General features: G+C 45.0%; 1 protein-coding gene across 2 annotated transcripts in view; it reads left to right on the plus strand.

The window, feature by feature from the left end:
* Positions 1 to 13,270, plus strand: part of LOC139380400 (collagen alpha-2(VI) chain-like) — a 35,541-nt gene extending 22,271 nt beyond the window's left edge. Inside the window, exons 23-33 of one of the 2 annotated variants that reach the window (XM_071123040.1) lie at positions 1,051 to 1,101; positions 1,188 to 1,286; positions 4,409 to 4,471; positions 4,797 to 4,832; positions 5,954 to 5,999; positions 7,191 to 7,343; positions 7,542 to 7,636; positions 7,727 to 7,834; positions 8,002 to 8,254; positions 12,089 to 12,127; positions 12,304 to 13,270. In XM_071123040.1, the coding sequence (XP_070979141.1) occupies positions 1,051 to 1,101; positions 1,188 to 1,286; positions 4,409 to 4,471; positions 4,797 to 4,832; positions 5,954 to 5,999; positions 7,191 to 7,343; positions 7,542 to 7,636; positions 7,727 to 7,834; positions 8,002 to 8,254; positions 12,089 to 12,127; positions 12,304 to 12,908 (1,548 nt within the window). In that variant the 3' untranslated portion in view covers positions 12,909 to 13,270. The remainder of the gene's footprint in view (positions 1 to 1,050; positions 1,102 to 1,187; positions 1,287 to 4,408; positions 4,472 to 4,796; positions 4,833 to 5,953; positions 6,000 to 7,190; positions 7,344 to 7,541; positions 7,637 to 7,726; positions 7,835 to 8,001; positions 8,255 to 12,088; positions 12,128 to 12,303) is intronic. The other variant, XM_071123039.1, reaches the window with a different exon arrangement.
* The last annotated feature ends 4,410 nt before the right edge of the window (positions 13,271 to 17,680 follow it).

Consider the following 17,680-nt stretch of genomic DNA (forward strand, 5'->3'; position numbering starts at 1 on the left):
GGACCAAAGGTAGGGTTGGGTTATATTATAGATCCTGGACCAAAGGTAGGGTTGGGTTATATTATAGATCCTGGGTTGAGTTATTTCTTATATAAATTTTGAAAGAGTGAAAGACTATTGGCCAGTAAAGTGGACACACTTCCCACAGTGTAATGTAGTTAGTGGACACTTCCCACAGAGTAATATAGTTAGTGGACACTTCCCACAGTGTACTGTAGTTAGTGGACACTTCCCACAGTGTACTGTAGTTAGTGGACACTTCCCACAGTGTACTGTAGTTAGTGGACACTTCCCACAGTGTACTGTAGTTAGTGGACACTTCCCACAGTGTACTGTAGTTAGTGGACACTTCCCACAGAGTACTGTAGGTAGTGGACACTTCCCACAGAGTACTGTAGGTAGTGGACACTTCCCACAGTGTACTGTAGTTAGTGGACACTTCACACAGTGTACTGTAGTTAGTGGACACTTCACACAGTGTACTGTAGTTAGTAGACACTTCCCACAGTGTACTGTAGTTAGTGGACACTTCCCACAGTGTACTGTAGTTAGTGGACACTTCCCACAGAGTACTGTAGTTAGTGGACACTTCCCACAGTGTACTGTAGTTAGTAGACACTTCCCACAGTGTACTGTAGTTAGTGGACACTTCCCACAGTGTACTGTAGTTAGTGGACACTTCCCACAGAGTACTGTAGTTAGTGGACACTTCCCACAGTGTACTGTAGTTAGTGGACACTTCACACAGTGTACTGTAGTTAGTGGACACTTCCCACAGTGTACTGTAGTTAGTGGACACTTCCCACAGAGTACTGTAGTTAGTAGACACTTCACACAGTGTACTGTAGTTAGTAGACACTTCCCACAGTGTACTGTAGTTAGTGGACACTTCCCACAGTGTACTGTAGTTAGTGGACACTTCCCACAGAGTACTGTAGTTAGTAGACACTTCACACAGAGTAATGTAGTTAGTGGACACTTCCCACAGTGTAATGTAGTTAGTAGACACTTCACACAGAGTAATGTAGTTAATCTTCTTCTGTGTTTTAGGGTGACAAAGGAAGAGATGGGTTCAACTATCCGGGACTAAGAGGAGAAACGGTACCGTTTGACAAGATGAATGTCGTCAGCTCAAGAGTTCACAATACTGTTGTACTGTGAAGCTGTTCTGTCTGTTTGTCTGTCAGGGAGCTAGAGGGGACAATGGACGTCCAGGCCCTTGGGGAAGCAGAGGGAATTGTGGTAACAAAGGAGAAGCTGGGATGAAAGGTCCAAACGGTGAACCGGTAAGCTCCAGCTGCTGTCATGAACAGCTGAATATACACTTGGATTAGTTTATATCCATTAATGTGGATGGTTAGCCTAGGATTTGCTTTGATAGTTGCCAAGCCTAAGATAAATATTCTTGAGAACTGAGTCAGTGTTCTGAAGATTCAGTTGTCAAGAATATGTATGCTGTGGACTCAACACTACACGTCAGCTACCACAGCAAGTGAAATGACTGCAACACTTAACAAAGATCTGCAGTCAGTTTCAGAATGGGTGCCAAGAAATAAGTTAGTCCTAATTTTGTGAAATCATTCACTAAACACCAAACCTCAACTAAATCTTGTAAAGAATAATTTAGAAATTGAGCAAGTTGAGGAGACTAAACTGCTTGGAGTAACCCTGGATTGTAAACTGTCATGGTCAAAACATGTTGATACAACAGTAACTAAGATGTGGAGAAGTCGGTCTATAATAAAGAGCTGCTCTGCCTTCTTAACAACACTATCAACAAGGCAGGTCCTAAAGGCCCTAGTTTCTACCTTCTTAACAACATTATCAACAAGGCAGGTCCTACAGGCCCTAGTTTCTACCTTAATAGCACTATCAACAAGGCAGGTCCTACAGGCCCTAGTTTCTACTTTCTTAACAACATTATCAACAAGGCAGGTCCTACAGGCCCTAGTTTCTACCTTAACCTCTTTGATCTCTAGGGGCGCTATTTCATTTTTGGATAAAAAACGTTCCCGTTTTAAGCGCGATATTTTGTCACGAAAAGATGCTCGACTATGCATATTCTTGACAGTTTTTGAAAGAAAACACTCTGAAGTTTCAGAATCTGCAAAGATATTGTCTGTAAGTGCCCCAGAACTCATTCTACAGGCGAAACCAAGATGATGCATCAACCAGGAAATGATCAGAATTTCTGAAGCTCTGTTTTCCATTGTCTCCTTATATGGCTGTGATTGCGCAAGGAATGAGCCTACACTTTCTCTCGTTCCCCCAAAGTGTTAGCAGCATTGTGACGTATTTGTAGGCATATCATTGGAAGATTGACCATAAGAGACTACATTTTCCAAGTGTCCGCCTGGTGTCCCTGCTTCGAAATTGGAGCGTAAAGCCAGGTGCAATTATTTTTCCATTTGAGAGCAAGGAGAAACCAGGCTTCCACGAAGGATATATCATTGAAGAGATATGTGGAAAAACACCTTGAGGATTGATTCTAAACCACGTTTGCCATGTTTCAGTCGATATTATGGAGTTAATTTGGAAAAAAGTTCGCGTTTTGAGGGCTGAATTTTCGTTTTTTTTTTTTTTTTTTTTTTTTTTGGTAGCCAAATGTGATGTACAAAACGGAGCTATTTCTAATACACAAAGAATCTTTTTGGAAAAACGGAGCATCTGCTATCTAACTGAGAGTCTCCTCATTGAAAACATCAGAAGTTCTTCAAAGGTAAGTTATTTTATTTGAAGGCTTTACTTGTTTTTGTGATAGTTGCCTGCTAAATGCTAACGCTAATGCTAACGCTAAATGCTACGCTAGCTAGCTACTGTTACACAAATGATTGTTTTCCTATGGTTGAAAAGCATATTTTGAAAATCTGAGATGACAGTGTTGTTAACAAAAGGCTAAGCTTGAGAGCTAGCATATTTATTTCATTTCATTTGCGATTTTCATGAATAGTTAACGTTGCGTTATGGTAATGAGCTTAGGTCTATAAATAGAATCCCGGATCCGGGTTTGGTCGTCGCAACAGGTTAATAGCACTATCAACAAGGCAGGTCCTACAGGCACTAGTTTCTACCTTCTTAACAACACTATCAACAAGGCAGGTCCTACAGGCCCTAGTTTCTACCTTCTTAACAACACTATCAACAAGGCAGGTCCTACAGGCCCTAGTTTCTACCTTCTGAACAACACTATCAACAAGGCAGGTCCTACAGGCCCTAGTTTCTACCTTCTTAACAACACTATCAACAAGGCAGGTCCTACAGGCCCTAGTTTCTACCTTCTTAACAACACTATCAACAAGGCAGGTCCTACAGGCCCTAGTTTCTACCTTCTTAACATCACTATCAACAAGGCAGGTCCTAGTTTCTACCTTCTTAACAGCACTATCAACAAGGCAGGTCCTACAGGCCCTAGTTTCTACCTTCTTAACAGCACTATCAACAAGGCAGGTCCTACAGGCCCTAATTTCTACCTTCTTAACAACATTATCAACAAGGCAGGTCCTACAGGTCCTAGTTTTGTGGCACCTGGACTACTGTTCAGTCGTGTGGTCAGGTAAGACAAAAAGGAACTTAGGAAAATTCCAGTTGGTTCAGAACAGGGCAGCACAGCTGGCCCTCTAACGTACACAGAGAGCTAATATTAATACTATGCATGTCAATCTCTCCTCGCTCAAAGTGGAGGAGAGATGGACTTCATCACTACTTGTATTTATGAGAGGTATTGGCATGTTGAATACACAGAGCTGTCTGTCTAAATTACTAGCACACAGTTCAGACACCCATACATACCCCACAAGACATGCCACCAGAGGTCTCTTCACAGTCCCCAAGTCCAGAATAGACTCTGGGAGGCACACAGTACTACATAGAACCATGACTACATGGAACTCTATTCCACATCAGGTAACTGATGCAGCAGTAGAATCAGATTTAAAAAACAGGTAAAAATACACCTGATGGAACCTGATGGAACAGCGGGGACTGTGAAGAGACACAAACAGGCACAGACACACACGCTAGCACACACACTCTACACATACAGAATGGTGGTATTATAAACGTTGTATTTAAAGATATGTACTAATGTAATAATGTTACATGTACTGTTTGACTTGATTCAATTCATTTGTTTGGAGGAAGAGCTAATGAGGATCCTTAATAAATACTACGTCATCCAATTTGTGCAATATGTTAGGAATGTTGTGCTTAAGATCCCAGAGTGCGTCTTTAAGAGGTGAAGTCCAGGGTTACCTTGGCAGCTGCTAACCTTAGAGCATTCTGGAAGGAAGGAATCAGTGCTCTAAAGAACATGTTTGTGTTCTATTCTTGAGAAGTGGTGAGCTAACCCAGCTGAGTAACATGTGTTTGGGCTCACTGAAGAACCTGTCTTTGTGTTATTGTTGTCCAGGGACATCCAGGTCAACAGGGAGTGAATGGGAGGAGAGGATCCAGAGGAGGCCCTGGAGCTCCTGTAAGTATACTACCACAGGACACATCACCGGCTGCCTGCGTTACTCTGACTCTGATCAGACGCAGAAGAACATTTTACTTACTGTTCAAGCTCCACTTCATTTTTATTTATCCTTTATTTAACTAGGCAAGTCAGTTAAGAACTAATTCTTATTTACGATGACGGCCTAGGAACAGTGGGTTAACTGCCTTGTTCAGGGGCAGAATGACAGATTTTTACCTTGTCAGTTCAGGGATTCGATCGAGCAACCTTTCGGTTACTGGCCCAACACTAAGCTACCTGCCGCCCCAATGTCTGTTTACCGATCGGTACATTTTTCTTACAGGGTAATCCTGGACCAGAGGGAGACCCTGGCCTTTCTGTAAGTCAACTGTATAAACTTTATATTAAAAACATCATGATATGAAGAGATTCAATCTGTTCCTATCGTGTCATATCCAATGAATAATACTACTGATCAATAATACTACTGATCTGATCCTATAGTGTCATACCTGTTTAACACTACTGATCAATAATACTACTGATCAATAATTCTACTGATCTGATCCTATGGTGTCATATCTGATGAATAACACTACTGATCAATAATACTACTGATCTGATCCTATAGTGTCATATCTGATGAATAATACCACTGATCAATAATACTACTGATCAATAATACTACTGATCTGATCATATAGTGGAATATCTGATCAATAATACCACGGATCAATAATACTACTGATCTGATCCTATGGTGTCATATCTGATCAATAATACTACTGATCAATAATACTACTGATCTGATCATATAGTGTCATATATGATCAATAATACTACTGATCAATAATACTACTGATCTGATCCTATGGTGTCATATCTGATCAATAATACTACTGATCAATAATACTACTGATCTGATCCTATAGTGTCATATCTGATCAATAATACTACTGATAAATAATACTACTGATCAATAATACTACTGATCTGATCCTATAGTGGCATATCTGATCAATAATACTACTGATAAATAATACTACTGATCAATAATACTACTGATCTGATCCTATAGTGTCATATCTGATTAATCAAATCAAAGTTTATTTGTCACATGCGCCGATTACAACAGGTGTAGACCTTACAGTGAAATGCTTATTTACAAGCCCTCACCAACAATGCAGTTTTAAGAACCCCCAACCCCCAAAAGTAAGAGATAAGAATAACAAATCATTAAAGAGCAGCAGTAAATAACTTTTTAGTGAAGACACTTGCCAGTTGGTCAGTGAATGCTCGGAGTACACATCCTGGTTATCCGTCTGGCCCTGCGGCCTTGTGAATGTTGACCTGTTTAAAGGTCTTACTCACATCGGCTGCGGAGAGCGTGATCACACAGTCGTCCGGAACAGCTGGTGCTCTCATGGATAATAATACTACTGACCTGTTCCTGTTGTGTCTGTTTGTGTTGGTTTATAATACTGATCTGCTTTGATTTAGGACTGTGATGTTATGAGCTACATCAGAGAGACATGTGGTTGTTGTGGTAAGTGATGATGATTTAGGACTGTGATGTTATGAGCTACATCAGAGAGACATGTGGTTGTTGTGTTAAGTGATGATGATTTAGGACTGTGATGTCATGTGGTTGTTGTGGTAAGTGATGATGACTTAGGACTGTGATGTCATGTGGTTGTTGTGGTAAGTGATGATGACTTAGGACTGTTATGTCATGTGGTTGTTGTGGTAAGTGATGATGATTTAGGACTGTGATGTCATGTGGTAAGTGATGATGACTTAGGACTGTGATGTCATGTGGTTGTTGTGGTAAGTGATGATGATTTAGGACTGTGATGTCATGTGGTAAGTGATGATGACTTAGGACTGTGATGTCATGTGGTAGGTGATGATGACTTTGGACTGTGATGTCATGTGGTAAGTGATGACGATTTAGGACTGTGATGTCATGTGGTAAGTGATGATGATTTAGGACTGTGATGTCATGTGGTAAGTGATGATGACTTAGGACTGTGATGTCAGGTGGTAAGTGGTGATGATTTAGGACTGTGATGTCATATGGTAAGTGATGATGACTTAGGACTGTGATGTCATGTGGTAAGTGATGATAATTTAGGACTGTGATGTCATGTGGTTGTTGTGGTAAGTGATGATGACTTAGGACTGTTATGTCATGTGGTTGTTGTGGTAAGTGATGACGATTTAGGACTGTGATGTCATGTGGTAAGTGATGATGACTTAGGACTGTGATGTCATGTGGTAAGTGATGATGACTTAGGACTGTGATGTCATGTGGTAAGTTATGATGATTAAGGACTGTGGTGTCGTGTGGTAGTGATGATGACTTAGGACTGTGATGTCATGTGGTAAGTGATGATGACTTAGGACTGTGATGTCATGTGGTTGTTGTGGTAAGTGATGATGACTTAGGACTGTGATGTCATGTGGTAAGTTATGATGATTAAGGACTGTGATGTCGTGTGGTAGTGATGATGACTTAGGACTGTGATGTCAGGTGGTTGTTGTGGTAAGTGATGATGATCTCCAGGTATGTAGTCTTCTATGTGTAGATATGCCAAATGAAATTTCCCCTTGAGGGACAATGACATTGTATTGAATTTACTGACATTTTGGTGGATATGATATGTATGAAGATTTAAAACCGTGCAAGTTTCCAATGCTGCTCCTAATCCATCCTGTTTCTGTGTTGCCCCTGCAGACTGTGAGAAGAGATGCGGGGCGCTGGACATTGTGTTTGTGATTGACAGCTCAGAGTCAGTGGGTCTGACCAACTTCACCCTGGAGAAGAACTTTGTCATCAACACCATCAACAGGCTGGGATCCATGGCAACACACCCACATTCAGAGACAGGTAAAAGATGGCCTCTTTAGGTACAGCCCTTTCTAACTACCTGTGTGACAGACTGGTTTAAAACTTGCATGGGTCTGCTGAGCTAAAGCCTGAGCAATAAAGTCTCATGGATGATGACTCATCACATCAGCATGGTTCACCAAACCACTTCTGGTTCCCATGTACAGACATTCTCATAGATCCCTCTTCTCTCCTCAGGAACCAGGGTTGGTGTTGTGCAGTACAGTCACAACGGGACATTCGAGGCCATCCGACTTAATGACTCCAACATAGACTCCATCTCTGCCTTCAAGGTCCGTGTAGCTGGTTCAGTGACTGGCATTACTCCGCAAGCTAATGCCTTTAGCTCAGCAGGCTTAACAGTCTCCATCTCTGACTTGCAGGTGGCTGTGAAGAACCTCCAGTGGATAGCCGGGGGCACCTGGACTCCCTCCGCTCTGAAGTTTGCCTATGACCACCTGATCAGGGACAGCCGGCGGACCAGAGCCAAGGTGTGCTGTGAACCACTTAGCCAGCCTATGATTATGTCTGTTCTTGCTATATAGTATCTATGGGTCTGAGACCTGGCTAAATAATCTGTAACATGGTCGCTGCTGCCCCCATGTGGATGGGAAAGTGAACTCTGTCTTGCTGTGGTCTAACACTCCATTCTTAACAGGTGTCGGTCGTGGTCATCACGGACGGACGCTTCGACCCGCGGGATGATGACTCTCTGCTGACCTACCTCTGCGACGACCCCAGCGTGGACGTGAACGCCATCGGGGTCGGGGATATGTTCGGCCGGGAGGGACAGCACGAGAGCCTCGAGTCCATCGCATGCCAGAGGCATGATCGCGTGACGGGGATGACACGTTTCGCTGACCTGGTGGCGGATAACTTTATAGACAGGATGGAGTCGGTGCTCTGCCCCGGTGAGACTATTATTAATATAAATGTATCTCCTAAAGCAAGAGATGGTGTCTTAATTAAGACATGTCAAATATTGGCCTCCCGAGTGGCGCAGCGGTCTAAGACACTGCGTCGCAATGCTTGAGGCGTCACTACAGACCCAGGTTCGATCGCGGGCTGTGTCGCAGCCGGCCGCGACCGGGAGACCCATAAAGCAGTGCACAATTGGCCCAGCGTCATCCAGGTTGGGGTAGGGTTTGGCCGCATGTTCTTGTCCCATCGCGCTCTAGTGACTCCTGTGGCGGTCCGGGCGCATGCACGAAACGGTCGCCAGTTCTACGCTGTATTAGACTGGCTTCTGGACTAAGTGAGCAATGTGTCAAGAAGCAGTGTGACTTGGCAGGGTCGTGTTTCGGAGGATGCATGGCTCTCGACCTTCGCCTCTCCCGATTCCATACGGGAGTAGAAGCGATTTGACAGACTAACTACATGTTGGATATCATGAAATTGGGGAGAAAAAGGAGTAAAACTATAATAAAACACGTCAACATCCTCGTGTTGTACTGACCTCAGACTGGTGTTGTACTGACCTCAGACTGGTGTTGTACTGACTTCAGACTGGTGTTGTACTGACCTCAGACTGGTGTTGTACTGACCTCAGACTGGTGTTGTACTGACCTCAGACTGGTGTTGTACTGACCTCAGACTGGTGTTGTACTGATCTCAGACTGGTGTTGTACTGACCTCATCCTCGTGTTGTACTAACCTCATCCTTGTGCTGTACTGACCTCAGACTGGTGATGTACTGACCTCATCCTCGTGTTGTACTGACCTCATCCTCGTGTTGTACTGACCTCAGACTGGTGTTGTACTGACCTCAGACTGGTGATGTACTGACCTCATCCTCGTGTTGTACTGACCTCATCCTCGTGTTGTACTAACCTCATCCTCGTGTTGTACTGACCTCAGACTGGTGATGTACTGACCTCATCCTCGTGTTGTACTGACCTCATCCTCGTGTTGTACTGACCTCAGACTGGTGTTGTACTGACCTCAGACAGGTGTTGTACTGACCTCATCCTCGTGTTGTACTGACCTCATCCTCGTGTTGTACTGACCTCATCCTCGTGTTGTACTGACCTCATCCTCGTGTTGTACTGACCTCAGACTGGTGTTGTACTGACCATTGGTGGTGAGCCTCAGACTGGTGTTGTACTGACCATTGGTGGTAAGCCTCAGACTGGTGTTGTACTGACCTCAGACTGGTGTTGTACTGACCATTGATGGTGAGCCTCAGACTGGTGTTGTACTGACCATTGGTGGTGAGCCTCAGACTGGTGTTGTACTGACCATTGGTGGTGAGCCTCAGACTCGTGTTGTACTGACCATTGGTGGTGAGCCTCAGACTGGTGCTACTAGACTAGAGCAGGACATGATGGGTGTCTCAGACAGGACATGATGGGTGTCTCAGACAGGACATGATGGGTGTCTCAGACAGGACATGATGGGTGTCTCAGACAGGACAAGATGGGTGTCTGACTGGTGCTACTAGACTAGAGCAGAGCAGGACATGATGGATGTCTCAGACAGGACACGATGGTTGTCTCAGACAGGACACGATGGGTGTCTCAGACAGGACATGATGGGTGTCTCAGACAGGACATGATGGGTGTCTCAGACAGGACATGATGAGTGTCTCAGACAGGACATGATGGGTGTCTCAGACAGGACATGTTGGGTGTCTCAGACAGGACAAGATGGGTGTCTCAGACAGGACATGATGGGTGTCTCAGACAGGACATGTTGGGTGTCTCAGACAGGACATGATGGGTGTCTGACTGGTGCTACTAGACTAGAGCAGGACATGATGGTTGTCTCAGACAGGACATGATGGGTGTCTCAGACAGGACATGATGGGTGTCTGACTGGTGCTACTAGACTAGAGCAGGACATGATGGGTGTCTCTGACAGGGCATGTTGGATGTCTCAGACAGGACATGATGGGTGTCTCAGAAAGGACATGTTGGGTGTCTCAGACAGGACATGTTGGGTGTCTCAGACAGGACATGATGGGTGTCTCAGACAGGACAAGATGGGTGTCTCTGACTGGTGTTACTAGACTAGAGCAGGACATGATGGGTGTCTCAGACAGGACATGATGGGTGTCTCAGACAGGACATGATGGGTGTCTCTGACAGGATGTCTCAGACTCAGTCAAGAGCTTGTAATGCCACCACCAATTGTAGGTAGAACAGACTGGTGTTGTACTGACCATTGGTGGTGAGCCTCGGACTCGTGTTGTACTGACCATTGGTGGTGAGCCTCAGACTGGGGCTACTAGACTAGAGCAGGACATGATGGGTGTCTCATCCTCGTGTTGTACTGACCATTGGTGGTGAGCCTCAGACTGATGATACTAGACTAGAGCAGGACATGATGGATGTCTCAGACAGGACATGATGGGTGTCTGAGACAGGACAAGATAGGTGTCTGACTGGTGCTACTAGACTAGAGCATGACATGATGGATGTCTCAGACAGGACATGATGGGTGTCTCAGACAGGACATGATGGTTGTCTCAGACAGGACATGATGGGTGTCTCAGACAGGACATGATGGGTGTCTGACTGGTGCTACTAGACTAGAGCAGGACATGATGGTTGTCTCAGACAGGACATGATGGGTGTCTCAGACAGGACATGATGGGTGTCTGACTGGTGCTACTAGACTAGAGCAGGACATGATGGGTGTCTCTGACAGGGCATGTTGGATGTCTCAGACAGGACATGATGGGTGTCTCAGAAAGGACATGTTGGGTGTCTCAGACAGGACATGTTGGGTGTCTCAGACAGGACATGATGGGTGTCTCAGACAGGACAAGATGGGTGTCTCTGACTGGTGTTACTAGACTAGAGCAGGACATGATGGGTGTCTCAGACAGGACATGATGGGTGTCTCAGACAGGACATGATGGGTGTCTCTGACAGGATGTCTCAGACTCAGTCAAGAGCTTGTAATGCCACCACCAATTGTAGGTAGAACAGACTGGTGTTGTACTGACCATTGGTGGTGAGCCTCGGACTCGTGTTGTACTGACCATTGGTGGTGAGCCTCAGACTGGGGCTACTAGACTAGAGCAGGACATGATGGGTGTCTCATCCTCGTGTTGTACTGACCATTGGTGGTGAGCCTCAGACTGATGATACTAGACTAGAGCAGGACATGATGGATGTCTCAGACAGGACATGATGGGTGTCTGAGACAGGACAAGATAGGTGTCTGACTGGTGCTACTAGACTAGAGCATGACATGATGGATGTCTCAGACAGGACATGATGGTTGTCTCAGACAGGACATGATGGTTGTCTCAGACAGGACATGATGGGTGTCTCAGACAGGACATGATGGGTGTCTGACTGGTGCTACTAGACTAGAGCAGGACATGATGGTTGTCTCAGACAGGACATGATGGGTGTCTCAGACAGGACATGATGGGTGTCTGACTGGTGCTACTAGACTAGAGCAGGACATGATGGGTGTCTCTGACAGGGCATGTTGGATGTCTCAGACAGGACATGATGGGTGTCTCAGAAAGGACATGTTGGGTGTCTCAGACAGGACATGTTGGGTGTCTCAGACAGGACATGATGGGTGTCTCAGACAGGACAAGATGGGTGTCTCTGACTGGTGTAACTAGACTAGAGCAGGACATGATGGGTGTCTCAGACAGGACATGATGGGTGTCTCAGACAGGACATGATGGGTGTCTCTGACAGGATGTCTCAGACTCAGTCAAGAGCTTGTAATGCCACCACCAATTGTAGGTAGAACCTAACCTTTTTCCATTTCTCTTCTAGAGCCCGTTATTGTTTGCCCTGACTTGCCCTGCGTAACAGGTACGTTTTTACTTGCTACTGTATACTCTATTGTCATTGTACAAGATTAGTCTTTCATCTGAGTTATACTGTCTGGCAAAATACAAAATTGGTCAATTTGTACTACATTATACAGTAATGATAAGGTTTCAAACTAAAATCTATGACTGAGCGTTCACTGACTTTGCCTTCATCAGAACCAGAGGTGGCACAGTGTATTGACAGACCTGTTGATCTGGTGTTTCTTCTGGACGGTTCTGAGCGTCTCGGTCATGAGAACTTCAACCAAGTCCGTGACTTTGTCCAGCACTTGGCGAACCACTTGACGCTGGCGCAGGACAAGAACGACCGCCAGGGAGCCCGCATGGCGCTGCTACAGTACGGAGGAGAAGCTGAGCATCACCTGGCCTTTCACATGACCCACGACCTTCCGTCCATCCTAGAGGGTCTGGCCAGCATGGACTATCATGACATGTCTTCTTCTATGGTGGGGGCGGCCATCTCACACACCGTAGACCACGTTCTGACGCGACTCAACGTCCGCCAGACCAGACACCACGCCGAGCTCAACTTCGTCTTCATCACTGACGGCGTCACCGGGAGGAAGGGGCTGGAGGAGGGGGTTGACACCATGCGAAACAACCAGGCAGTCTCCACGGTGATCGCCATGGGGACCGACGTGGAACAGGAAGTGTTGGAGAAGCTGGCCTTAAAGGACCAGTATGCCATCTTTAAAGGAACAGACTTCTATGAGCTCAACAAGCACAGCTTCCTAGATCGGTTCCATCAGTGGGTCTGTTAAAGGGGACATTTTGATTTGGACTGTCACGTTTATGGATTTCACGTTATTAAAATGATTGAGGCCAAATTGATGTTGATAATTAATGGATTAGGATTAGTTTGAGGGTTTGGGTGTAAAGGTCAGGGTGTAAAGGTTGTTTAAGGGTTAGTGTAAGGGTGTACATTTCCCTCATTGAGATCATACATGTCTGCATTGATTTACCATCAAGTGAAACCTCAAGCATAAGCAATAGTCAATACAAGATCAGTCACAGGGCTGTTTGTTTGTGTTTCAATGGATTTTGCAGAATATTGTATTAATTACGTACAAACTGGGTATGTTTTATAAGATTTCATGAAATAAATGATGGACGGCTGAATCTGTACTGTTTGGGCACGTTCACATTCTTCTCCTTCCTCCTCCTCCTCCCCCTCCTTGTCTTCTACCTCACATCCAAGAAGAACCATGTTTGAACTCCAACATCGCACCACACACAAGTCAGGTAGAGCGCCCATACAATACTGCAGCAAAGATAACACTTACCAAATCGTCCACATCTCCAGTATCATACAACACAGGAGCTGCTGCTACTTCTCTTTTCCTCAGCAGTGAGGAACTGAGGACATAATCAAGCTCCAGCCAGGGTTGATCAGTCACATGAGGACATAATCAAGCTCCAGCCAGGGTTGATCAGTCACATGAGGACATAATCAAGCTCCAGCCAGGGTTGATCAGTCACATGAGGACAGAATCAAACTTCAGTCTGAATGATCAGTCAAATGAGACTAACTGCTAGGATGAAGTTAGGGAACAGCCAGGCTGAAGATAAAGGAACAACTAGGGTGAAGATAAAGGAACAACTAGGGTGAAGATAAAGGAACAGCCAGGCTGAAAATAAAGGAACAGCCAGGCTGAAGATAAAGGAACAACTAGGGTGAAGATAAAGGAACAGCCAGGCTGAAAATAAAGGAACAGCCAGGCTGAAGATAAAGGAACAACTAGGGTGAAGATAAAGGAACAACTAGGGTGAAGATAAAGGAACAGCCAGGCTGAAGATAAAGTAACAACTAGGGTGAAGATAAAGATACAGATAAAGGAACAGCTAGACGGAACAGTCTCTGGTACTGGGGATGTGGTAACTACCTGGAACAGTCTCTGGTACTGAGGATGTGGTAACTACCTGGAACAGTCTCTGGTACTGAGGATGTAGTAACTACCTGGAACAGTCTCTGGTACTGGGGATGTAGTAACTACCTGGAACAGTCTCTGGTACTGAGGATGTGGTAACTACCTGGAACAGTCTCTGGTACTGGGGATGTAGTAACTACCTGGAACAGGCTCTGGTACTGGGGATGTAGTAACTACCTGGAACAGTCTCTGGTACTGAGGGTTGGGGATGTGGTAACTACCTGGAACAGTCTCTGGTACTGGGGATGTAGTAACTACCTGGAACAGTCTCTGGTACTGGGGATGTGGTAACTACCTGGAACAGTCTCTGGTACTGGGGATGTAGTAACTACCTGGAACAGTCTCTGGTACTGGGGATGTAGTAACTACCTGGAACAGTCTCTGGTACTGAGGATGTGGTAACTACCTGGAACAGTCTCTGGTACTGGGGATGTAGTAACTACCTGGAACAGGCTCTGGTACTGGGGATGTAGTAACTACCTGGAACAGTCTCTGGTACTGAGGGTTGGGGATGTGGTAACTACCTGGAACAGTCTCTGGTACTGGGGATGTAGTAACTACCTGGAACAGTCTCTGGTACTGGGGATGTGGTAACTACCTGGAACAGTCTCTGGTACTGGGGATGTAGTAACTACCTGGAACAGTCTCTGGTACTGGGGATGTAGTAACTACCTGGAACAGTCTCTGGTACTGGGGATGTAGTAACTACCTGGAACAGGCTCTGGTACTGAGGGTTGGGGATGGGGTAACTACCTGGAACAGTCTCTGGTACTGGGGATGTAGTAACTACCTGGAACAGTCTCTGGTACTGGGGATGTGGTAACTACCTGGAACAGTCTCTGGTACTGGGGATGTAGTAACTACCTGGAACAGTCTCTGGTACTGGGGATGTAGTAACTACCTGGAACAGTCTCTGGTACTGGGGATGTAGTAACTACCTGGAACAGGCTCTGGTACTGAGGGTTGGGGATGGGGTAACTACCTGGAACAGTCTCTGGTACTGAGGGTTGGGGATGTGGTAACCACCTGGAACAGTCTCTGGTACTGAGGGTTGGGGATGTGGTAACCACCTGGAACGGTCTCTGGTACTGAGGGTTGGGGATGTGGTAACTACCTGGAACAGTCTCTGGTACTGAGGGTTGGGGATGTGGTAACTACCTGGAACAGTCTCTGGTACTGAGGGTTGGGGATGTGGTAACTACCTGGAACAGTCTCTGGTACTGGGGATGTAGTAACTACCTGGAACAGTCTTTGATACTGAGGATGTGGTAACTACCTGGAACAGTCTCTGGTACTGGGGATGTAGTAACTACCTGGAACAGTCTTTGATACTGAGGATGTGGTAACTACCTGGAACAGTCTCTGGTTCTGGGGGTCGGGGATGTGGTTGACCTTGAAGAGATCATTATTCTCTCCATCCTCATCTACCAACATCATGGAGTCACAGAGTTCACCGCTACCCTTCTTTAACCAGGAAATACAACCATCAAAAACAACTTCTGTAGGCCTTTGCAGGGTGATAACAGTCAGACAGAATACCCGGGATTGTCAACACAAGTTGAGCCTCTAATGCAGGGTTCCCCTACTGGCGGCCATGATTTACTTTACCACCCCCCCCCCCCCAGTTGTTGGACAATGTTTTAAAAAAAATGGGAAATCTATTCCAAAGTATTCCCACACATAATAGAAAGATGTGCACTGAGTATACAAAACATTAGGAACACCTTCCTAATATTGAGTTGTTCCCCCTTTTTCCCACAAAACAGCCTCAATTCAGTCGGGGCATGGACTCTACAACGTGTCGAAAGTGTTCCACACAGATGCTAGCCCGTGAGAAACCCAGTAATGTTGCAGTTCTTGACACAAACTGATGCGCCTGGCACCTATTACCATACCTTGTTCAAAGGCACTTAAATCTCATCTTGCCCATTCAGCCTTTGAGTGGCACACATACACAATCCATGTCTCATTTTTCTCAAGGCTTAACAATGCTTATGTAATCTGTCTCCTCCCCTTCATCTACACTGATTGAAGTGAACTTCTTAGAGATCCCTTCCCGCTCCAATCCCGTTAACCAGATTGATTTGACAACATCCAGTGAAATTTCAAGGCGCCAAATTCAAAACCAGAAATACTCATAATAAAAATTCATAAAACATACAATACATCACAATAAACTTAACGTCTTGTTAATCCAGCCGCCGTGTCACATTTCAAAAAGGCTTTACGGCGAAAGCAAACCATGCGATTATCTGAGGACAGCGCCCCATATACAAATGCATGACAAACATATTTCAACCAGGGAGGTTTGACACAAACGTCAGAAATAGGGATTTTAAAAATGCCTTACCTTTGATGATCTTCTTCTGTTGGCACTCCAAAAGGTCCCAGTTACATCACAAATGGTCCTTTTGTTCGATAATGTCCTTCTTTATATCCATAAAAACTCAGTTTAGCTGGCGCGCTTCAGTCAATAATCCATCCAGTTTCCCTCCATCAAAATGCATACAAAATGAATCTCAAACGTTACTAATAAATTTTTCCAAACAAGTCAAACAACGTTTATAATCAAACCTTAGGTATCGTAATACGCAAATAAACAATCAAATTTAAGACAGAGAATAGTATGTTCATTACTGGAAATAAATAAGAAAGAACGAGCTTTCCTCCACACGCTTGGAAACACCACAGCCAAAATGGGAGCCACCCAGAAAAACTAAAATTTCTGGGTCATTAAAAAAATAAAAACAGCCTTAAATTCATTCTAAAAACTGTTGGCATCTAGTGGAAGCCCTAGGAACTGCAATCTGAGAGGACTTGGCCTTATGATTAAAGTTCTAGCCATTGAACATAGTAGTAAGCTGAATTCTTTGGGGGGGGGGGGTGGTGTGTCCTCGGGGTTTCGCCTGCCATTTCAGTTCTGTTATACTCACATACATAATGTTAACAGTTTTAGAAACTTTCAAGTGTTTTCTATCTAAATCTACCAATTATTTGCATATCCTAGCTTCTGGGCCTGAGTAGTAGGCAGTTTACTTTGGGCACGCTTTTCATCCGGACGTGAAAATACTGCCCCCTTTCTCTAAGAAGTTTTAACAATTGACATCAATACTGGATCCTAGCTTTCACCTGGATTCACCTGGTCAGTGTGTCATGGAAAGAGCAGGTGTTCTTAATGTTTTGTACACTCAGTGTATGTCAGACCCTCATAAATCTAGAATGTTTAGATAATGGCAGCCATCTTGGACAGGGATATACTTTATTTCACTGTATGGACAGATCCCTCTCCCCTTCTATAGTGTCATCCTTCTGTCCATCCTTCTGTCCCTCTCACCTTGTGTCATCGTTGAGACATCACACAACATCTCTCTCCACGTCATCTTTCTGGCGTGTCTGTGCATGTACCACAACTTCCTGGGCCTCTCCTCACATACCTGCAGGGTGCAGGGGTCAGACACAGTCAGTAGGTTCCCAACCAGAGAGTCAGCACCACATTACTGGCTAAATACTCATTCACACTCTCAGTCTTCTGTGGCCTCTTCGGCCAATCACATGGTTCAGTAGCCTGGATCAAATCATCAAATCAAATGTTATTTGTCACCGGC

The sequence above is a fragment of the Oncorhynchus clarkii genome, chromosome 22 (assembly GCF_045791955.1).
Source record: "Oncorhynchus clarkii lewisi isolate Uvic-CL-2024 chromosome 22, UVic_Ocla_1.0, whole genome shotgun sequence".
NCBI lineage: Eukaryota > Metazoa > Chordata > Actinopteri > Salmoniformes > Salmonidae > Oncorhynchus > Oncorhynchus clarkii.